The sequence below is a fragment of the Cardiocondyla obscurior genome, linkage group LG14 (assembly GCF_019399895.1).
Source record: "Cardiocondyla obscurior isolate alpha-2009 linkage group LG14, Cobs3.1, whole genome shotgun sequence".
NCBI lineage: Eukaryota > Metazoa > Arthropoda > Insecta > Hymenoptera > Formicidae > Cardiocondyla > Cardiocondyla obscurior.
Window position 1 is genome coordinate 5,486,389 of NC_091877.1, and position 24,146 is coordinate 5,510,534.

Here is a 24,146-nt window from a genome sequence, read left to right on the forward strand (position 1 = left end):
AAAGGAAGAAGCTTCAATTTTTCAACAAAAGAAATGTTACTTTTGGTGGAAATAGTAAAAAAATATAAACATATTGTAGAGTGCAAAAAAACCGATGGTACTACATGGCGAGAGAAAGATGAGTGTTGATCGAAGATAACGGAAGAATTAAATTCTAGTTGTGCGGAGACCTTTCGACAGAAAAAAAGTGTAAAACCAAAATATGAAGATATGAAAAAGAACTTAAAGAAGAAATTGTCAAAAAACAAAGCAGAAACATTCAAAACTGGCGGAGGAACTTCAAAAATACAAAAACTAACTTCTGCAGAAGAAATTTTACTATCATTTTTACCATCGAGTATCCAAAAATTACCTTCTGTTTATGACTGTGATAAGCACAATGGTTTGTAGATTATACGATTAAGAATATAATTTATACGACATTATAATTAATAATTAAATGTGTACATATATATGTTCTTTTAGATAACCAGATTGATTCTGAAAATGTTAATACGGAATTATATACAGCATTTCATGATAACGAATTTCAAACCGATGTTGAGCAATCTGAATGGATTTATGAAGTACTTGATAGCGATAATAATGAGGTAAAAAAACGTATACCAGTTATACATATAATAACAGCTATTATTTTATTTCATTTTATTTTTAATTTATTGTATATTTGCAGGTAGAAGATATGATCCCTTCAACATGTGTAAAAAATGACGAAAATGGAAAAAAGAAAAGAATATTAGAATCAATTATTAATACGTTAGAATCAGATACATACCCTAAGAAAAAAGCAAAGCTACATGATATTAATAATGTAACTAACAAAATCATAATTTTATTATATAATGTTAAAAGATAATTATTTAATAAGTGCCATAAGATCTTTTAATATTGCAATTATGACAATTTTTTTTATTATTTTTAACAATGTTATTTTATATGTACATACAGGTAGAATTAGTTTTAAAAGATGATGAAAATGTTTTGTCTGAAGTAAAAAAAAAGATACTTTCAGAAACAAATACATTATCAGCAAAACAGTCACAGAAAACGAAAGATTTGCTCAAAAAAAAAATTAGTAAAGAACTTAAAGTTCAGAATATATCAAAACAAATTGAAAAAAATAATATTGTGCAATTAGCCACTGCAAAAGAAGAATTTGTACAATTACAAAAAACACCCTTGGAACTAGATACTCGTATAAAAGAAGAACATAACGACACACAAAAAGAGATTTTAAAAACAGAATTAGAAATAAGCAGAGAAAAATTAAAACTAATAAAATTAGATGTGCAACTTAAAGAATTAGAAATACAAATTAAAAAACAACAACTGACAATAAGATTAACGTAAATAATATTATTCCAAAGATATACAGGGTGTCTCACCCCATGTGTCGAATCCGTTAGGAATAGACAGAACTCGGGTAGACAAATAAGAAAGTCCCACACCATTTTGCAAAATTCTCAATGGTTATTGAGAAAAAAATTAATTTGTCTAGCGCAAGAGCAACAAGGAAGCTGCGGGCGAGTGAGCGTGACAGGCGAATGGCTAAGAATGGCGCCGTCGCCTGTCGCGTTCACTCACGCGTGGCTTCCTTATCGCTGCGCTGACAAATTATTTTTCTCAATAACCATTGAGAATTTTGCAAAATGGTGTGGGATTTTCTTATTTGTCTACCCGAGTTCTATCTATTCCTAACGGATTCGACACATGGGGTGAGACACCCTGTATAAAACTATATTAACTACATATATAAAATATAATATATTCTTTTCAATAAGACTGATTGTGAGATTAAAGCGTATTAGTTTACACTATAAAATTTATTAATAATATAAGAAAGTTATGTTTAATTAAGAGAATACATATAAAATACATTTCAACATTTTGTTTATTCTATTAATGTAAAGTATATGTACATGTTACACTACGTATTATAAAAGTTTAAATACAAATTTAAGTTATCACGAGTAATCCGAGTTATCCCAGTTATTTTTTTTTTGTTTAAGTTTTACCATTAAAGACCACAAAATAGTAGTATCATCGAGGTCGTGACCGCAGGCTTTGTTTACTCTTGCTGGAGTACTTGAATAATTACTTTTTAAGTAAGTTATAGCATTAATCTGAAAAATTAAAAATAACATTAGATATTAAAAGAAAATTTATTAATATCAAATTATTATTTACATGTTATTGTGTGTTTAAGTAACTTATAACACACTGTTTTATATAAAATTCACAATATGTTTTACAAATGTTACAAACCTTCTAAAATATGTGTCAATTAATACTTTTCTTGCTGTATCAACTCTAGTATTATTTGGAATTACTATTGGATTGTCATGGTCTTCTAGAGCTTCAATCAATTGTATAATATCAAGATCAACTGGTGGCTCAGGATTGTTCATTTGACGTGCAATATTATGTAACACTGCAGTTGCAACCACAATAGCTTGAACAGTGACTATAGACACTCTCATACCTATTGCTAACATAGGAAATCTGCGTTTCCAGACACCAAAGGCACGTTCAATAACGTTTCTAGTACGTATTTGTGATTCGTTGTACAATTCTTCAGCACGATTATGCGTTTGCAGTAAAGGAGTCATTAAAAATTTAACACAGGGATATCCATTATCTCCTAATAAAATTCCATTTTGCATTTCTCCCTGAATAAATCTTGTGCGCAAACGACTTGCATCAAAAATTGTAGCATCGTGAATTGAGCCTGGCCATCTTGCTACTATATCTTGAAATTCCAAATTGCTGTTGTCTACTGCTTGCACATTAATACTAAAGAAACCTTTCCTGTTTCGATAAACTTCAGCTTCTTCTCCACCTAAAAACAATAGTAAAAAAATTACTTGTTTATTTTTATAATAGCAAAATATATGTAAAATTTATTATCTATTTAACATACCTGGTGACTGAACTTTTATGTGAGTACAATCTATTGCGCCAACTACTCGTGGAAATTTAGCGATATTGTAAAATTCTTTTTCTACATTTATTGTGTTTTCTGGAAAACATATGTAATGACGGCATTCAGATGCCAGGGCTATTGTTACTTTTTTTATAATTCTACATGCTGTAGATGCATGAATTCCTGCAAAATCAGCAATAACAATTTGGAAAGTTCCAGTTGCATAGAAGCGTAATGTCAATAATAATTGATGCAGAGGCATTACTGCATTATTTCTAAAGGATAAAAAACATAATTTTATTACAAATTACAGAAAACATTAATTTTCTTAATTATAATTACTTTGACGTTTTTGTTTTTATTCTTTCATAAATAAGATCCAATACTGTAAGAACTGTTTCTTTATTCAATCGAAACCGTGCAATAAATTCGCTATTATCATATATATTTAAAAAATCAGGCCGCGGTCGAACAGTATATGGTTTTCGAATTATAATTAACATTTCACAATCTTCCTCTTCGTTGTCATCAAACAGTTCTCGATATATATCCATGTTAGCATCAACTGATACAAAATGGTACATACGTGACTTATAAACCTTGTCACGATAATTCTTATTAGTCTCTCCTCCCGGAGGAGAGAGTCGTGAGCAAAAAGGGACGACCGTGCACGGACAAAAAATCCGTGCACCGACGTGCCACGAGGGGTAGGGAGGGAGGAGGGGTCGCGGTACCTCGGCCGTATTCCGGCGCGGGACGGCGGAATCTTGCACGAACACGAATTTTGGGCGCCAGGCACGGGCCTCGCCGTGCCGATTTTTATCTCGGACTAGTTATCCGGTCCTCGACAATTCCTACCGAATTCGAATCGCCGTCACGCGCGGGGGCTAGCCCATTCGAACGGAGAGGGGCGGGGTATAGCACGCGGAATTCTCGGACAAACGGGAACGACGACACAAAATAAGGCGTACGCGAACACGACCATAAACAGAGGATCCGTTTATTATGTTCAACGGAACAAACAAATATATAAAAAAATTAACAAAAATTAAAATAAGCGTACAAGAGCTAGATCTTCTCGCGTCGGCCCTGGCTGTTGTGGTGCCGGCCACGCGCCTCCCGTACGCACGACGTGTTTTCGCGAGACCCCGCAACACAAACGAACTCTCACGAAAGATCGCCTGTCGTTCACGAAATCGCGGTAGATCTCTCTCGGCCTCGGCCGCTGTCGAGGGCTCTCCGCGCGGACACGACGTACGAACACCCTACGACCGCTAAAATTACACAGTTCGAATAACTTGGCCCGATAGTTCCCGCGGGAGCCAACCCCCCGGCTCTTAGACGCCCGTCGGCTGCCACTCTCTAACGCTATGTCTTTGCCTCGCGACAACGATCCATCAAAAGAAATACTAACGGGCCCGCGTGCCCGTTTTTCGTGGCCGGGTATCGTCCAGAGCCGTGTCGGTCTTCCCGGGAGGCAGAGGGCTGTACAATATATAATAATTCCGCAATGCGGGTGGAAGATCTCACCGAATAAACACCTGGACCTCTCTAGTCGTCCTCGCTCTCCCTCGCACTCTCGCTCTCTCGCTCTCGCTCGGGCCCTCGCTCTAATTCTCGCTCGCCAATCTTTTCCTATCGCACGCCTAGCACGCCGGTCGACACGGAAGAGAGCGAGGACCGCGCGAATTTTCGGCACGAGGCCCGGCGCATCCCCACTCTCGCGTCTCGCGGATTTTTCCGCGCTACGTTGCCGATTTCCCGCGTAAGCCGCTGCCCTCACAGAGCCCTATCGGTACTAGCCGGTTGGCGCGGGTTTCGGATCGTCCGTTGTCGCAACCATTCTTCCGCAGGTGGTTTTCGGCGTGGAAAGGTGCAGGCGACAAGCCTCCTCCACGGTTCTCGGGATGGGTGGCCTCCCATCCTGGGCCCGTATCCGGTCACCCCTTTCTTCCGGAAGTTGGCGCCCCCGCCTATGGCCCGTTCCTCTCGCGTCAAGGACAGTCGGCAATCTCGGCCACATACGGTAACAACAAAATCCAGCATCGCGATCGTTAATTACCGCCTCAAAACCAAACACGAACCCTCCGGAGATTCCCGCGCCCCCCCCCCCTTTCCGCTTTCTACGCTACGGCGGTTCGTCCAACGCCGCTGCGTTTGTGACGGCCGCGGGGAGCTGCGACGAAGCAGCCAAAACCGCCACGTCACAACTCCCCAACGCCAAGAGGGAGCGTATCGGGGGTCCTCCACCCGCAGCCCCCCGCCTCTCGCCTGACATTCTCAAGCCGCGGAAAACAGGCGGTCTCCGGAGGTTATCGAAACATCCAACTTATGCTTAACCTAAGGTCTAGTAGTTTAACAGAAAGGAATCGTGCCCAAGGGTATATCTCTTTCAGAGTCTTTTATTCAAGAAAAATTATGGGTTTCCCACAAAAAAAAACAAACTCTTTACAAGAGGGGCAAAATGCAAACAAAATAAAATAATCGAGAGACAACAAAAACTACGAGAAGAAAAAAAAAGTGCAAAACAATTACGTAAATCAAAGGCGACAAGGCAACTGAACTAAAATCAAAGGGGATTATCAATCAATAAAAACACAAAAAAAAATTAGACAATAGAAAATCGCGCTGTCCCCGTATTTTGGAGCCTTATGCTTGATCCAAAGATCGTCGCTGTCGCTTCCGCACTCCGTAGACGCAGGTAAAGAACGAAGGGGGAAGAAGAGGGAGCGAAGAAAAAAAAAATTATTTTGTGATGTAGCCAGATCTCCTTTCTTCCCTTCCCCTCGGTTTTTCTCCTTCTTGCCATCCTTACTCGTTGTTATCGCCGCTCTTTCTTGTCCCTGGCTTCCCACCTCTTGGACGCGTGGGGTTCTCGCCTACGTTGCCCTGTCCGGGTACGTAGGGGCCCTGGGCCTTCCAGGAGGGTCCGCAGTCTGGGCAATCTTTTACCGTCACGTCCCGTCGTCCACACCGATAGCAAAAGCCGGTAGCGCGAGGTTGAGGGCACCGGGGCATAAAGTGATGCCTGGAACCGCAGTTCCAGCATCGCTCTCGTGTCCGCCCCGGGACCGAGCGCGAACGGCGTCGCGCCTCCTTGGAGTCATCCGCCCTTGCTTCTTGTTCCTTGGGACGGCGAGTCATACCGTAGCCTTCCGGGGTGGGTCTGCGGCTGCTTTCCCGTTCCTTCTCGCCCTCGGCCTTGCGAGTGGGTTTTTCACCTTCCGGTGGACACTCGTCCAGGTCCTCTCGGCGCGCCGGGGGAGACAGTGTCCTCCCCCGCTCCCGGTTCTCTCGCAAGCCCTTGAAGGGCTCCTCCACTTGCGTTGCTACCGTAAGCGCTCCAATTGTCCGGGGGTGTTGTCGGACAATCCCCTCTCCCCACTCTGGAGGAGTTTGCGTGGCGACGGAAATACCGACGCCCTCCGTCTGCGTCTCGCCCTCGCTGACGTCACCCAACTTTCGGGCGCCCACCGGCCCCACTCTACCGGTCCGCGGGCCCACGGACCTGGTGCGTTCCAGCCAGCGAAGTATCCCGGGGCCCGGGTGCAACGGGCGGCCGTCCCGGTGTTGTAGAACTACCTCCTCCAGGCGCTCCCAGAACCCCGGCGCGTTTCCCAGTGCCTGTACTATTAGGTATATTAGGTCGGCCCGTTGTCCTCCCTTTTCCGCGCCCTCCATGGCGGGTCCGGTAGCTATCGTTTTTATTGGCCTAAAGGGTAGACGAGAGTACGTAGGGTTTCAAATCTTTGACATGAATCTTTCCGACTACATTTCCCGACTGATCCGCGAGTTCATAAACGACAGGCGATAAAACTTTCGTTATGGCAAACGGGCCGTGAAATTTTCTTGCGAGTTTGGCTGCAATGTGTTGCGTGGCGGACGATAAAACGTGTTGTCTCCTAAGGACTTGATCACCAATTTTAAACCGACGATCTTTATGCCGAGCATTGTAATATCGCGCTTGCCTCTGTTGAGCCTCCTCTAAATTTTCAATAATCCATTCCCGTAAAAGTTGAATGCGCTCCATGCGCTCTTTCCATTTTTCGGGCTTTGTTGGCTCAACCTCTACGCTCGTCTCGGCTTTTCCGAGCCTAATTCCGACCGGTTGCGGTTCCCTCCCAAGATTAAGAAACGCGGGCGTAGCTTGCAACGACTCGTGGTGTACCGAATTATATGCGAAACGAAATTCATTAATGTGTACGTCCCATTCGCGGTGATCCCTCTCCAAATAAGCGGTAATCATGGTTTTTAAAACGCGATTAATTCTCTCTACTGGATTAGCTTGCGGATGATATGGCGGAACGGTTGAATGATAAAGGCCGTATCTGTCCGTTAATTCTTTAATATCTCGGTTATTAAATTCCGTGCCGTTATCCGTGAGCAGTACGCGCGGTGCGCCCCATCGAAAAATAATTAAATCTTCGATAGCTTCGCGGATTTTGGATCCTGTCGCTTTTCGGAGTGGTCGGCACTCAACCCATTTCGTGAAAAGATCTTGTAGGACGAGTAAATATGCGTGACCCGATTTACTGGTCGGTAACGGTCCCATAATATCCGCGGCGACCACGGTCCACGGGGCTTCGATAACGCGTCGTCCCATCAATCCGGCCGGTACGTCTTGTTCGACTTTTGTTTTCTGGCAAATATCGCACCTACGCACGTAATTCACGATCGTTTTGTGCATGCGAGGCCAATAGTATCGCGTCGCGACTCGACGATATGTTTTTTCAATTCCGAGATGTCCAGCTTGCGGCGGATCATGATTTTCGCGAATAATGTCGATCCTATCTTTTTGCGGTACCACTAATTTCCACTGATCCAAGTCCGTCACGGCTTGCGATATTTCCATGCGAAAATATAATTCTCCGTCTGCGATTTGCCACCCGATGTGTTTTTGTGGCTCTGCCGTGACTTCCGCTCTCTTCGCGTCGTACCACTTGTCCGCATCGACCGCGACAGCACAGAGTTCTCCGTCTTTTTCCGGAATCCGCGAGAGTGCATCCGGTACGTGATGCATCGCGCCTTTACGATGTTCGACGACGTAGTCGTATTCTAACAGTTCTAAGGCCCATCGCGCTAGCCTTCCTGTCGGATTTTTCAAATTATGCAACCACCGGAGGCTACTATGATCTGTGATTACACGGAAAGAATATCCCTCTAAGTAGGGGCGAAATTTTTTTATGGCCCACACCACCGCGAGGCACTCCTGTTCTGTTGTGGAGTATCGCGTCTCCGCGTCCGATAATGCACGACTCGCGAAAGCTATTACTCGTTCTATACCGTCGATATCCTGTGTCAGTACGGCCCCGAGACCCACAGAACTCGCGTCGGTCTGTAACACGAACGGTTCCGAAAAGTCTGGACACGCGAGTGTAGGCGGGGTGGTAATCCGTTCTTTTACTAGCTCAAAAGCCGCCTTTTGAGCATCCCCCCAACCCCAAGAGTTGTTCTTCTTGAGAAGACGCGTTAACGGTTCGAGAACGGTCGCACACTGTGGAATAAAGCGCCGGTACCACGACGCCATACCGATAAAACGCCGTAATTGTTTAATATTTCGCGGCGGAGGGTAGTTCCGAATGGCTTCCGTTTTATCCGGGTCGACTTTTAAACCGTCATTTTGCACCAAGAAACCAAGATATTTTACCTGCGAGCGGCAAAATTTACTTTTCTCGGGATTTATTGTAAGTCCTGCTTCACGAATCTTCGCGAAAACTTTCCCGAGCCACACTAAGTGATTTTCAAACGTTCTTGTGACGACCACGATGTCGTCCAGATACGCAAACGCGTGTGGTTCCATTTCCGGCCCGATTAATTTATCTAACAACCGTTGGAAAGTCGCAGGCGCACCCGTTAATCCATACGGCATTCTTGTGAAATGATATAATCCACGTCCTGGTACGGTAAACGCCGTAAGTTCGCGACTTTCTTTTTCGAGCGGAATTTGGAAGTACGCTTGGCTCAAATCTATCGTTGAGATATAACGCGCGGCCCTCAATTTATCTAGGATCGCGTTCATGTATGGTAATGGATACGCGTCTTTCTTCGAAACACTGTTTAATTTCCGAAAATCTAAACAGAATCGATAGCTACCGTTCGGTTTCTTAATCATTACTATCGGTGTCGACCACTCACTTTTTGACGGCTCTATTATTCCCGCTTCGAGCATTTTATCGACTTCCGCGTAAATAGCCTCTTGTATCTTAGGCGAAACCGGATAGTATCGCTGTTTTATTGGCGCGTTATTCCCGACATCGATTTTGTGTTCCGCGAGCGTCGTGGCACCCGGCTTTTCCGGATCTCCCTGGATCTCGGAAGCCAAAAACTCGGCGAGCATCTTCGCGCCTCTTTCCCCCGCCTTGGAGGAACCCATGCCGCTCGCCCCCGCGAATCGGCCGGAGACGCTACGTGTCCCGCTTTTCGGTGCGACTCCTGGAATCGCCCGAATCCGCCGTTCGGCTTCCTTTCAAGGAACGCCGTGGTTTCTCGAGCATGGGCGCCTCGCCCTGCTCAAAGCGATATTTCGTTGCGGTATTATTTGCGAAGTGCCACTCGCGTCGCGAAATCTATCACTAACCCGAATGCCGCCAAGAAATCCGTGCCTAATATGCACGGTAACGCCAAAGACGATAACGAACAGACGCTCAATTGCCGCGTCTCATTCCTCAAAGTTATCGGTATCGCGGCTTCCCCCTGGACGCTCGCGATTTGACCAGTGGCGTGATAACTCGATTTCCGGTCTTTCCGCCAATTTTAATTCCGCGTTTTCCAGCGCCCCCGGCCTCCTCCCCGAGGAAGGTCCGGCTGGATCCCGAATCCAGCAGCGCCGAAAATTCACACGGACCGACGGAAACGCGAAGAAAATTTAATTGGGTTGAGTCCCGAGCTCCGAACGCGCTATACGCGAATTCGCGACCCCCGGTCGCGACAGAACTATCGAGGCTCTCACGAAGAGAGGTCGGATCGCCCCGCAATTCCGGCCTCTTTACGCGTTTCCCGAACAATCCGGGCAATCGCGCAACGTTACCTCCGCGCGTCCACACCGATAACAATGCACGCGCGGCTTGGCCTTACATTCGCGCGCGAAATGACCGGCTTGCTGACAATTCCAGCATTGGCCGATTAATGGGCGCGAAATTTTCTTCGGAATCGTTCCCGACGTCGACGGAACCGCTTCACTCGATTCACTCCTTATCGTCCGCGTCTGTTCCTTTTTCGGTGGTTGGGGCGGCCGTTTTTCCCGTGGGCGAGTTTCCGGAACGTTCACGGCCGCTACCGTATCGTAAGAGCGCGGTGTATCTCGCCGTGTCGCATTTTTCGGCGATCGATATGCTAAATCCGGAAATAAAGATTTATCGGGTGTCGGCGGAGCGCGATAACTTAACGCAGCCTTATGGCATCCTTCCGCCCGAGCGGCTAACAATTCGAGAGCCTCCAGGCTTTCCACCGAATCTCGCGGTATCATCGTTTGTAGCCGCGGTAACATTTGTCGATGCGCGTACTCGATTTTCTCTTCTTCGCTCCACGGCGGCGAGAGTCGATCAAAAAGTGACGTGAGACAGGTTAAATAGTCCCCGACGGACTCCTGTTCTCCCTGCGTACGTCGCATAATTTCGTCCCGAAGGGCGAATTGGAAATCCGGATCCCCGAAACGTATCCGCCACGCATTCTTAAACGCGGCCCAATCCGTAAAACGCGTTCTTTTTGCGCGAAACCAATGTAACGCGACTCCCGACAAAAAGAAGGGCAGACTTTTTAAAACGTCGGCATCCGACACCGCGATCAGTTCTCGGCCTTCCTCAATTCGTATGAGGAAAGTCTCCGCGTCTTCCCCGCGCGCCCCCGAGAACTTGAGGTTCCATTTCCGCATGGTGTTGTATGCGGCGGCTGCGGACGTACTCGGTGATTCCGGCGAGCCCATACTGGCCGGACTTCTTTGTTCCGTTCGCGGTTCCGCGCGAATTCGTCGCGCGGCAGTCTCAAAAGGGCTATCGGGGCGCCCCGCCCCGCCCGCGGGTACCTCAAGTTGTTCCGCGTCCGACATTTCGTTATTTCGCGATCTTCCGGCACTTGAAGCTCGACGCGACGTGGAAACTCTCCGCAGTAATCTTAGCGCGAGAACAGAGTCAGATCCTTCGGTCGGCAAGCCACGTCTTTCTAATTCCGCGACGAGATGTGGACGGTCGGAAGCGAAAACCCAGTCGTCGTCCGAACTCTCGGGGCGGCTCATACGGAATCACGTACCCCGAAATTACCGCAGCGCGGATACTTATCGCTAGCCCACCCGAAAAATGGCACACAGAGAAAAAAAAGATTACCTAGGCCCAAAATATGAGAATGCAATTTTCGGCGCACAATCTTTGTACACCGAGAGGCTCAACAACTGCAAGGCAATAATGCAGCGCAATCGCGCTCAACCAAATTAAAATATAAGGCAGGAAAAACAAAATCATACATGCAACACAACACAGCCAAATAATTCAAATTATTAATACACCCGGTATATAGGGTGGTATGCGCGAGGCAACACAAAGCAGCGCGATAGTTATCAAAACAAAGCGCCGATCGTAAATACGGCTTGGAATCTTCCGCGACCGCGAGTCGAAAGCACGCGGCCGGCACACCAAATAATTATTTCTTTCGAAGTTCCGAAACACGAAATCGCAAAGTTTCCGTCAGTCCGAGGAATTTCCCATTTGGCGGCCCCACGTTGGGCGCCAAATTTTGTCACGATAATTCTTATTAGTCTCTCCTCCCGGAAGAGAGAGTCGTGAGCAAAAAGGGACGACCGTGCACGGACGAAAAATCCGTGCACCGACGTGCCACGAGGGGTAGGGAGGGAGGAGGGGTCGCGGTACCTCGGCCGTATTCCGGCGCGGGACGGCGGAATCTTGCACGAACACGAATTTTGGGCGCCAGGCACGGGCCTCGCCGTGCCGATTTTTATCTCGGACTAGTTATCCGGTCCTCGACAATTCCTACCGAATTCGAATCGCCGTCACGCGCGGGGGCTAGCCCATTCGAACGGAGAGGGGCGGGGTATAGCACGCGAAATTCTCGGACAAACGGGAACGACGACACAAAATAAGGCGTACGCGAACACGACCATAAACAGAGGATCCGTTTATTATGTTCAACGGAACAAACAAATATATAAAAAAATTAACAAAAATTAAAATAAGCGTACAAGAGCTAGATCTTCTCGCGTCGGCCCTGGCTGTTGTGGTGCCGGCCACGCGCCTCCCGTACGCACGACGTGTTTTCGCGAGACCCCGCAACACAAACGAACTCTCACGAAAGATCGCCTGTCGTTCACGAAATCGCGGTAGATCTCTCTCGGCCTCGGCCGCTGTCGAGGGCTCTCCGCGCGGACACGACGTACGAACACCCTACGACCGCTAAAATTACACAGTTCGAATAACTTGGCCCGATAGTTCCCGCGGGAGCCAACCCCCCGGCTCTTAGACGCCCGTCGGCTGCCACTCTCTAACGCTACGTCTTTGCCTCGCGACAACGATCCATCAAAAGAAATACTAACGGGCCCGCGTGCCCGTTTTTCGTGGCCGGGTATCGTCCAGAGCCGTGTCGGTCTTCCCGGGAGGCAGAGGGCTGTACAATATATAATAATTCCGCAATGCGGGTGGAAGATCTCACCGAATAAACACCTGGACCTCTCTAGTCGTCCTCGCTCTCCCTCGCACTCTCGCTCTCTCGCTCTCGCTCGGGCCCTCGCTCTAATTCTCGCTCGCCAATCTTTTCCTATCGCACGCCTAGCACGCCGGTCGACACGGAAAAGAGCGAGGACCGCGCGAATTTTCGGCACGAGGCCCGGCGCATCCCCACTCTCGCGTCTCGCGGATTTTTCCGCGCTACGTTGCCGATTTCCCGCGTAAGCCGCTGCCCTCACAGAGCCCTATCGGTACTAGCCGGTTGGCGCGGGTTTCGGATCGTCCGTTGTCGCAACCATTCTTCCGCAGGTGGTTTTCGGCGTGGAAAGGTGCAGGCGACAAGCCTCCTCCACGGTTCTCGGGATGGGTGGCCTCCCATCCTGGGCCCGTATCCGGTCACCCCTTTCTTCCGGAAGTTGGCGCCCCCGCCTATGGCCCGTTCCTCTCGCGTCAAGGACAGTCGGCAATCTCGGCCACATACGGTAACAACAAAATCCAGCATCGCGATCGTTAATTACCGCCTCAAAACCAAACACGAACCCTCCGGAGATTCCCGCGCCCCCCCCCCTTTCCGCTTTCTACGCTACGGCGGTTCGTCCAACGCCGCTGCGTTTGTGACGGCCGCGGGGAGCTGCGACGAAGCAGCCAAAACCGCCACGTCACAACCTATAATTTTCGATTTACCTGTTAAAAAGTGACTTTACTCGGTGGTTAAAGTATCGAGTAGACTTACTTTCTGGTAACACCAGTTTAGCTTGTAGATATATATACCAAAAAGATGGAACAATGCTAAAAACGTTCATCTAGCAGGTACCTATCAGATAAAATTTACCAACAGGTTGGAACAATCGGCCCTTAGAGTTTAACAAAAGAGAAAGCTTAATATTCAACATGCATTCACTGACTGGACTGTGACTGAAAGACAATTGTTTAACTATATATTTCTGTGTCAAGAAATCAAGCCTAAAAGGTAGAGGTGGATCTTTGGCCTCATCGAGAAGTACATTAATTGGAGTTGAGAGTCGGTAACCCAAAGCGAGGCGGATAGCCTTAAACTAAGCTTTCTGAATTTTGAGAAAAATAGACTTATTGTTCTCGATCCTGTAAAAATGACAGCTATATTCAATGATACTCTTTAACATAGCACTGTATACTTGCAGTAGGGATCTAGGATGAGCTCCCTACGACATGCCCGCCAGGGAGGTGAGAATTCTTTGAATCTTATTGCATTTGGATAGAACGTATTCGAAGTGATTTCTACCCAAAAGTTTAGAATCGAGTATACACCCTAAGAATTTGATATTTTCATTTCTGGGAATCACTTGTCCGTTAATATGAATGATGTCCTTTGCTTGATTGGCAAATGCCTTCCTAGAGAAGAGAACGAGCTTAGATTTTTCATGTGATAGCATAAGGCCCTTCTTACTCAAGAAATCAGAAATATTGGAAAGTGAGGAGTTAACAGATTGAGCCGCAATTGCCGAGTTAGAATGCGAAGAGTAAATAACGACATCGTCGGCGTACAAGAGAATTTTAGTTAAAGGGTCTACTTGTTTAACAATATCCTTGATATAGATGTTAAAAAAAAGCGGGCTAAGAATAGAGCCCTGAGGCGTACCTTTATTGGCTAAAAAAGAGCCGGATGGAGAACCATTTCTAATAAATGTGATTTCCCTGTTGACAATAAAGTTGAAGATAAATTTTCTTATATTGGCTGGGATGCCAAGATTAAGGAGATCGTCCAAGAGAATGTCCGGGACGACATTGTCAAATGCGCCCTCGATGTCCAGAAAAAGACAGAATGTTTCTCGTCCCTGAATAAATGCGAGCCTGATGTCACTGGTTAGAATAACTATGTTGTCGTTGCAAGACCTGGCAGACCTGAAACCAAATTGTGATCAGGTTGAGAAAAAGAAGATTTAAGATGCCATTTGACCCTATTATATATGCATCTTTCTAAGAACTTGAAAAGACAAGAAAGTAAGGCGATTGGTCTGGCGCCGTTGCCGTTAGGCTTGGGGAGGAAAACGACCAGAGAAGAATGCCACTGAGGGGGAAATACACCGGAAGAAAGAATGCCGTTGAAACAGTGTAGAAGAACAGGATAAGTCGAGGAAGGGAAAGTTGCAATAATTTTGTTGTCTATTCTGTCTAGACCGGGAGCTGATCTTTTTTTGACCATTGAAATTGCCGATTTAAGCTCGTTGAGAGTAATATCCGCGCCCAGCCAGTGATGGATATCAGGGTGGACAAGGTCTAAGACCCTGTGAGACTCCAGGTTTGAGTAGCGATTGGAGGGGCAGAACGGAGAACAGATTTTGGTTATAACTTTGTCGCAACTTTTGGCAAAATCTTGGTTGGCATCATAAGAGTTACTGAGATATCGATTTTTAAACATTTTGACCAGGTTCCATAATTTAGAGGTGGTGGTGGATTGAGGATCTAAATTCTCGCATACTAAGCGCCATGCAAGCAATTTTTGTCTTTTGAGGATTTTTCTGCTTAAATTGAGAATTTTTTTATAAGCACGTAAATTTTCAATGGTGGGAAAGGATCTAAGCAAGGAGAGCAAGTTTTCCAGATTCAATAGCTTCACTACAGGTGTCGTTCCACCAGGGAGCAGCAGGTGGATTAGCAGAGGAGGAGCGACATGGAGAGGGATCTTTAAAAGGGCCAGAAATTTTTTGTACATTATCTTCGATGATAGCAATGAATTTTTTATAACACAGAATAGGATCTTGAGGAAGATTATTTTGAAAGGAACGAAATTCTTTATCTAGATTACATGCTAGAGTATCATAATCTTCATCCTTTAACTTAAATTTTTGTGAGAATTTAAGAGACGGAAAAAAAGAGTTATTGATAGAAATAGAAATAGGAAGGTGGTCGCTACCGTGAGAGTCGTCTAGGACTTGAAGATCAGATATGAAAGCTAAATTTTGGGAAACTATGGATAAATCAATGAGTGAAGATGAGCGAGTATTGGTATTAATGTGGGTGTGCACAGAAATATTGAGAATGTGCAAGCGAGAGTTCTCAATGGAGGAAGCCAAGATATTCTCCACCGGAAACCTACGCAGACCTCCCCAGAGGCTGTGATGAGCGTTAAAATCGCCTACAAAGATGATGTATGTATAAGATAATTGCAAATTAAAAATTTCATTAAAAATGTGAGAAGGAGTGTACGTACCGGGATGTCTATAAACATTAACTATTGCAAGGCTGTTATTGTGCGAGTCATTAATGACTACACCATTGATCTCAATGGAACGGTGCAAAATATGCGAGGTGTCGATCAGCTGGGTAAAGAGGTCCTTTTTAACAAAAATGCCTAAGCCTCTGGAGCAATGATCCGTGAAAGAGCAAAGAAATGCTGAAAAACTTTTTAAGAATATATTTACGTCACTGCGAACCAGAGTTTCTTGGATACAGATGACGTCGAAGGAGGGGAAGAGGTATTGCAATTCAGGAAGTTTGCTATAGAATCCGAGGCAATTCCATTGTAGTATGTATCGCTTGCGCCATCTCGGCAAGAAAACGAAAAAACCTTAGAACTAGGAGTTTTAAGACTAGTCTTTTATTAATACTATTTACAACCTATGTACACTTATTTTTGGCGGTTTGTTTAAATCGCGCCCCATCAAGGCGCTTTCCAAAAAGGGTTAAAGAGCGAACTCAGAACGAGGTTATACACGCCTCTCCCGGTAGGAGATGTGGGAAGCCGTCAGAGTGACCCTGATCGGCCCCCACCGTTCATCCCCCGAGTATAGGATAGGTTCGGAGTCGGAGGCTGAGGATGTGGCCCAAGGATCCGTCTGGGTGCCCGCGTTGGTCCGCCTCGGAGCGTGTCCTGTGGCCGGCGTTGGGAGGTCCTCGGTCTAAGTACCCTGGGACACCGGCAATGGTCGCGGCGTGCCAGGTACGCGGTACCTAGGACTGGTTAGTCGATAGGTCCGTATGTCGCCCGGCAGCAATGCGACTTTCGGCGGCCTGGTAAAACGAGGCGGTGGCAGCCGCAGTGTGCACGGTGTCCAGGGCCGGAACTCCAACGGTGGCGGCCTCGGTCCCGTGGTGGTCCGACAATCCGTGGCGCCTCTAGGACCAGCGGTTGCCCCGGCGGGAAGATCTCCACCTTTAGAATCCTGGGCCGCTCCGGACTGGTCGTGCTGTCCGGAGATTCTTCGGCGATCGGCTTCCTCCTGGTTCTGCCTCGCCGGGTCTTCCTCCGCTTTGGTGGTCCAGCCGAAAAATCCGCTTGCGTCTCTGCCGTCGGCTCCCTCGGCATCGACCCCCCTCACCTTGCAGGAGTAACTTCCAGGATGGAGAGTTATCCGCAGTTATATTCAAAAACACTAATTGCTAGTATAACCTTATCTGGCACTATCTAGTGATGTGCTCTAGATTTTGCTAATTGGCTTGAAGCGAGGACCGGTTCCGATCTTTCGCCTTATATATCATCCTTAAGGTAATTTGACTCGCGAGAGAGTCGCGCTCCAAGCGGCGAGCTTTTAACTACACGCGTTGAACGGGTTGCTGTTCGGTGGGCGCTTGTGGTGGTGTATATCACCGCCACATAGTATATTAAGAGAAATTGGAATGGAGGAAGAGCGAAAAGTAGGATATAAATTGTTGGGGCGAGAAGGGTTTATAATAAAAGAAGTAGGGAGTAGACAAAGTTAACTTAATTAGTTTAATGTATAAATAAATGTAAAAAATAAATAAAAAGTATATGGGAGGGCGACGGAATTAACTGTATTGAGATAATCAAAGAATTTAGAAAAGTACTCAGACAGAATTTGGTGTTGAACCATGTCAACACTTAGATTATAACCATAGTCTTGGAGAATGGCACTAACCAGGTTGCCAATTACAGTAGGAGAATACATATTTAAGGCAGGATTGAGAGAGGGAGAAAAGGGAGGAGAGGGAAAAGGGTTGTTTCTATTATTACTATTAAGCTGATTGAACTCGGAGGAAGAGCAGTCATTAGAGAAGGAGCATTGAGGTAGAGAAAGAGAGCGGGGAGGCGAGTCAGGGGTGTGAGAATTGAAATGGAAAACTTCATCAGTTGAGATAAAGCGGCTAGGGTAATCTTGTAGGTGAGCTTTAGGGAAAGGTGAGGAGTGAGGAACCAGCCGGGGGCGAGTGTTAGGGCGTTTAGCCACAGATGTTTCGCGAGAGCTTAAGGAGCCAAGAAAAGAATTAGAGGAAAATTTTACGGGGGGCTTAGGTTTAGAGAAAAGAGAGGCATAAGAGGCAGACGGCGCCGTAGAAGAAAGATTGTTTTGAGCGGAATTGATTAGATGAGAGGATTTGAGAACTGAGAATCTATTCGTTGATTCGAAAGATGCATTACGGCGAGAGTTGAGGGCAGGAAAATTAGAAAAATCGAAACGAGGATCAGCCCGTGTGGAAGAGAAATGAGATTGCTCCACCCTTTTCTTAGCCAGAAAAAAAGGGAGATTGTCTGTAGCTGCAAGAGCTTGAATTTTCTTATGCTTAATAATAATCTCACAGGCCGAGGAGGTGGCCAAGTGATCACCCTTGCAGTTGAGACAAAGAGAAAAGCTATTCAGCGACTTGCATGGGTTCTCTTTATCGTGATCAAAGGAACCACAATGCAGACACCTTGGTTTGCTCTTACAAGAACTACTAATGTGGCCGACCCTGAAGCATGAGTAACATATTTTAAGTCTGGGAATGAAGGAAGACACAGCGTACTCGATTTTAAAAAGAAAGATATATCTGGGAATAGACTGACCTTTAAACTTTATACGTATGCCCCTTGAGAGAATGTAGTTACTACTGCCGTCGTCGGAGGATACCCTTCTGTTAAGACGTTGAATTTCAAGAACTTTTATGCTGGAGTCAATATTCTCCACAATATCCTCGTCTGTCAATTCCAGAGAAACATCTTTTATGATACCTGTGCGAAATAATTTGAATGAGGTAATGAATGCCTTAAGACCTGCGGCTTTAATCTCAGGGCTAAAGATCAATTTATTCGCGGATTGAAAGTCGGAAAGTTCTACAAGAATCTTGCCCATACTGACTTTTCTACAGATTTTAATATCGATTTTAACCAATTATTTACAAGCTTGAACACTAATAGAGGATGTAAATTGCGTTTAGAGCTGGGGGAGGGACTGTCAGAATGGAAACCATCTTCGGGAATAGAGGTGACCATTACCGAAAACGGACCAGAATCTTCCTTTGAATAGAGGAAAGGGGAGGAAGACTGTGCAGCATTAGATCCGCGAGAATTATACACATTATTTGACCTTTTGATAGATTTATTGTTTTTAGAAATGAGCAAACGGGACTGATCTCCGCATTCCAGAGTTCTCTTACGGTCGGCTAAAGCGAGAGAGTTAATATTCGAAGGAGAAGAATGAGGGTGGATAATACCTTTATCAGAGCTGTGAGCGGCGTTTGTTGCACTCGAAGAAGCGTCCTTGGTAAAAGCGCAAGAAGAGAATGTATTGGAATTTGTACTTTCCGTTACATTCAAAATGATGGGAACAACCCCAAGGCTGGCAATCTGAAATTTTCAAAATTGTTAAATTGTTCTAGGAGTACAGAGGACGAATTAAAAGAGATGGAATTGGGTAAGAAAGTAGGAGAGGAACAAGAAATGCGCAAAACGGCTCCGCCCTCATCCTCTTCCATGGTGGTCTCCATGGTCGACCACGTGCTCGCAGCCGGAAACAGGCGGGCCTGGTAAAATTACTTGGGTATGGCCAAGAGTTGAGCTGCTGTGGTAGCTGAAGTCCGGCGGCACGGAATAAGCCGCAAATCTGCTGAAAAATCTACTCGTATGCTGCTAAAAATGCCAAAATCGCGAAACCTAACCTTAACGCGATGCGACTGTGACGACAAGCGAACACCGAATCACCGAAGCAACCGGATACCGCCGGCTAGTCCGGGCCACTGAGATCCCCTGGACGGGCGCTCCCGTCCAGGCCATAGGATCTGTCGTGCGGCACGCCGCCGACGACACCGCCGCGGTCAGGCGCTCCCGACTGCCGCCGATTCCAGGGCACTTCGTGCCACACGATCCCCCGGACGGGCGCTCCCGTCCGGCACCGAATCCGCTGCGCGACAGACAGTCGCCAGGATCGCCGCGGTCGGGCGCTCCCGACCGCCGCTCTCCGGGTTATCCCGGACCACCCTTCGGTTCTCTTGGATGGGCGCTCCCGTCCAAGCCGAGAACCCGCCGCACGACTCTCAGTCACCGGCATAGCCGCGATTGGGCGCTCCCGACTGCCGCCACCTCCAGGGCACTTCGTGCTCACGCGATCCTCCGGACGGGCGCTCCCGTCCGGCAACGGATCCGCCGCGCGACAGCCTATTGCCGGCACTGCCGCGGTCAGGCGCTCCCGACCACTGCCCCTCGGGCCAGCCCGAGCAATCTCGGGCTCTCCAACGGGCGCTCCCGTCGGCCTAGGTCGCAACGGAAAGCCTCACCTTTCGTGCCCTATTGGATCCTGGCTCCGGCAAGCCTCAATCCGGCAAACTAAGCGACACCTAAAGTCGCTACCGTTACAAAATATTCACGTTAATTCAGAAACCAAGTGGCCATTTTTATGTACCTTGTCAATAAACTGTTGTTTTTCTACATAAAATGTTTAAAACATTTTATAATCTTTAGACTGATTATACATATATAGGTATATTAGTTTTCCATATAAGAGACGTTTTACGTCCCGCTTTTAAATATTACGACGTCCTAGTCATATTAAAAATTTAAGTTTGCTTAAATACATTTAATGGTTAAGGTTTCTATTTTCTATTTAATTTCAAATTTCATTATTGACAAAAGTGTTTAGTTCATTACAGGATTACTTTGAATATTTCCTCGCTTCTAATCAATATTAATTCAAGTAGTACTTTAATCAATAATGATTAAAAGTGAAGAAATATTCAATTCAATAAGTTTTGTCACATGTGTAAAATAAACGTTCCGAATAAATTTAAAAAGATGTTACGTCCCGCTATTAAATATTATGACGTCCTAGTCATATTAAAAATTTAAGTTTGTTTAAATACATTTAATAGTTAAGCTTTCTATTTTCCATTTAGTTTTAAATTTCATTATTGACTAAAGTGTTAGGTTCATTACAGTATTACTTTGAATATTTCCTCGCTTCTAATCAATATTAATTCAAGTAGTACTTTAATCAATAGTGAAGAAATATTCAATTCAATAAGTTTTGTCACATGTATAAAATATACGTTCCGAATAGGTTTAAAAATACGTTTTACGTTTAAATATTGTGCAAACTGTAAAACTTATGAGATATTATATAAATATATATTCCAGTATATGTATATGAAAACATGTTTTTCTGGTAAAGTGTATCAGAAAAAAAATATAACAATGTGCTTCATAAATAAATACAAATTTGTCGCCATATGGAACTATAAAATATAGTAAGATTATGGTAAATCCAACCATTTTTTTCTCTCAGTGTACGCATTAGATTTTGTGTCCATAGTGAGAACGTTAATCACGGACACATTAAATGTACATGACATCACGGATTTCGGGACTTTCGTTTCCGATTGCAGAGTGAGTGGTTGTGTGCATGAGAGCGTGAGTGCAGAAAAAATAGTTTTTGGGAGCAAAATAGCTTTCAGAAGTAAAGGGTGGTTTTGAGAAGATAGAGGGAAAGGTTTTTAAGAAGGGCAAGTGAAGGGAAAGGGCGGAGGTGAAAATAAAGGGAGAAATCTGGAAAAGTATAAGACTGAGGTGTTTGGAGATTAGGTTGGTAGTGACAGGGAAAAAACCGAGGGTAAGACAAAGGAAAGGAGATAGGTGAGGGGGTGAAAGGGGAAGTAAAAGGTAACAAAGACAAAGAAAAGAGGATCAGAACAATTTTCGAAAATGAGTGAACAGAAGAAGGAAAATGTTGAGATAGAAAAAGAAGAAAAAGGAAAGGAAAAAACGAAGAAAAAAATGGAAAAACCGGCAAAAGTGGAAATGTTGATGAGGGAAAGATCCAATAGCTTACCAATAATGAAAGCATGGAAACAAGGAGAAAAAAGGAAGGAAAGGCAAGAGAAGAAAGATGAAGTAGAAGGATTGGAAGGATTTAGAAAAAGCGTGAAAGTATATAGGTCGCCGGTGAAAACAACAGAAGAGGGTGGTGAAAGAGGAATAAGTAAGGAAGGTTTTGAAAAGGTTATAAAGGAGATGAGAAGTGGATTCGCATGGATCCAAACTCAGATGGAGGAGGTAAGAGAAATTAAGGTGCAGATCAGGAAGGAAATAGAAGATTTAAAGACAATATGGAAAAGAGAGAAGATAGAATTACAGAAAAGAATTGATGGGATGGAAAAGAGAATAGGAGAAAAAAAATATGAGGGAGGTAAAGTGGAAATGTCAATAGAAATACAGGGAAAGGTTTTAAGTTTGGAAGAAAGAACGAGAATGTTGGAAATGGGAAAAGAAAGGGAAAAGAAAGAATGGAGAAAAAATAATTTAATAATAAGAGGAATAAAGATAAAAAGTGAAGACAAAAAGGCGTTAAAGAAACAAGTGGGAGAAATATTTGAAACAATAGGTGTGAAAGCAAAGATAGAAGGCGTAAATAAAATAGGAGGAGTGAACAAAGGAGGTTTTGGAATGGTGTGGGTAAAGATGGAAAATTAAAAAAAAAACTGGAAATACTAAGAGGTAAGAGAAAACTGAAGGACAGGACGGAATGGATAGGAGACGATCTGACAGAGTATGAAAAGAAAGTAGAATGGCTGATTAAGAGAGAAGCGGATAGACTGAAAAGAGAAGGAAAACAGGTGAAGATAGGATACAAAAAGATATGGGTAAATAAGGAAATGTGGTTATGGGACGACTTGAAGAAAGAATTGAGAAAATGGGATGGAGCAAAAGCGTTTGAAAAAGAAAGAATAAAAGAAAGCGGGTGATAGTGGACAGAATGAATGCAAGTTTTTAAAAAGAGGCGGAAGAAGAGAAGAAAACGAGTTGAAAAAAGAGAGGATAAAAGATGGAAAAGGAGGAAAAGAAAAAGATAAGGAAAAAAATGGAAAAGTGAAAGATAAAGGGAAAAAAGAAAAAGAAGAGAAGAAGGAGATAGAAAGGAAAAATGCGGAGACGGAAAATAGAAATATGAGAATAGTTTTTTAGAATGTAGCAGGAATAGAAAACAAGGATGAAGATTTCTGGAAGGACATGGAAAAGTGGGACGTGATTTATATGTGTGAAACATGGTTGGAAGAAAAAAGATGAAAGAGAATAAGAAGCAGATTGCCAAAGGGTTACAAATGGATAAATAAGGGAGCAAAACAGAAAAATAAGAAAGGGAGGGCAATGGGGGGAATGTTGATGGGATGGAAGGAAGAGATGGAAGGAGAAAGAGAAATAGATTTCGAAGATAAGAAAGGAATGATAGGAATAAAGATAAAATGTGGAAAAGTATGATGGAAAATAGCAGGAATATATGTGAATGAGGATTTAGAAGATATGATAGAGAATATGAGAAATTGGATGGATGAAAAAGAGGAAGGAATGAGATATTTGATTGAGGGGGACTTTAATGTGAGAACGGGAGAGGAGGGGGGGCTATGGGATGATGAAAAAGGAGAAGAAGGTAAGAAAGAAAGGAAAAGGAAAACAAAGGATAAAAAAATTACAGAGAAAGGAAGAAAATTCTGAAAAGTTTTGGAAGAAGCAGGATGGGGAATAGTCAATGGATGTACAAGGGGAGATGAAGAGGGTGAGTGGACATATGTGGGGGGGAGAGGAAAAACAGTGATAGATTATGTGATTAGTAACGTGGAATTAAAAAGAGAAATAATAGAAATGAAGGTGGAGGAGAAAGTAGACTCAGACCACTTGCCGTTAATAATGACGATAAAAAGGGAGGAAGAAAACAGGAAAAGTTGTAAATATGGAAAGAAAAAATATACGAGACTAGACTGGAGTGAGGAAGAAAGGAAAATTTTCAGGGAAAAATATGAAAAAAGAAGAGAAAGAAAAAACAATAAGGAGGAAAATTGGAAAAGTTTTAGTAAGGAACTGGAAAAACAAAGAAATTAGAAAAGAAAGAAGTGAAAAAAGAGGTGGGGAAAAAACCCAAGGAAAGATGGTGAGATGAAGAGTGCAAAAGAAATAAATGTAAAGTAAAGGAAGAAATGCGAAAATGGAGGAAGGGAGAAGGTTGCGGGGAGAAATATAAGAAGTTAAAAGGAGAGTATAAGAGGTTATGTGAGAAAAAAAAATGCAGGAAAAGGTGAGATGGGAAAAAGAGATTGAAAAGGTTAGAACGAAGGGAAAAGTGTGAAAAATTGTAAACAAGAGAAGAAAGAAAAGGAAGGAAATAGAAAAAAAAAATAAAGATTGAAGAATGGGACGGTTACTTCGGAGGTATGTTAGGTGGAGTAAAATGGAGAGTAGAGGGGGGGGGGAAGGTACGGAGAAATAGAGAAAAAGATGAGGAAGAAGATATAGAAAGAAAAGAGTTCGAGAGAGTATTAAGAAAGTTGAAAAAAGGAAAAGCGGCAGAGAGTGATAGACTAGAAAATGAAATTTGGAA

The 24,146-nt window shown here is 44.6% G+C and overlaps 4 protein-coding genes across 4 annotated transcripts; 2 read left to right on the plus strand and 2 right to left on the minus strand.

The window, feature by feature from the left end:
* The first annotated feature begins 210 nt into the window (after positions 1-210).
* Positions 211-1,350, plus strand: LOC139107858 (uncharacterized protein MCAP_0864-like). Its single transcript, XM_070665723.1, has 4 exons — positions 211-382; positions 466-590; positions 674-811; positions 949-1,350. The coding sequence occupies exons 1-4, from the start codon at positions 211-213 to the stop codon at positions 1,348-1,350; spliced, it is 837 nt and encodes a 278-aa protein (XP_070521824.1).
* A 760-nt stretch (positions 1,351-2,110) lies between these two features.
* Positions 2,111-3,185, minus strand: LOC139107859 (putative nuclease HARBI1). The gene is made up of 3 exons (XM_070665724.1): positions 2,921-3,185; positions 2,266-2,839; positions 2,111-2,123 (listed from the first exon to the last, which is right to left on the minus strand). Exons 1-3 carry the CDS (start codon positions 3,183-3,185, stop codon positions 2,111-2,113), a joined length of 852 nt encoding a protein of 283 aa, XP_070521825.1.
* A 13,662-nt stretch (positions 3,186-16,847) lies between these two features.
* On the minus strand, positions 16,848-18,720 carry LOC139108063 (uncharacterized). The gene has a single exon (XM_070666064.1). It carries the CDS (start codon positions 18,636-18,638, stop codon positions 17,277-17,279), a length of 1,362 nt encoding a protein of 453 aa, XP_070522165.1. The 5' UTR covers positions 18,639-18,720; the 3' UTR covers positions 16,848-17,276.
* A 2,758-nt stretch (positions 18,721-21,478) lies between these two features.
* Positions 21,479-22,518, plus strand: LOC139107861 (golgin subfamily A member 6-like protein 6). The gene is made up of 2 exons (XM_070665725.1): positions 21,479-22,224; positions 22,269-22,518. Exons 1-2 carry the CDS (start codon positions 21,479-21,481, stop codon positions 22,516-22,518), a joined length of 996 nt encoding a protein of 331 aa, XP_070521826.1.
* The last annotated feature ends 1,628 nt before the right edge of the window (positions 22,519-24,146 follow it).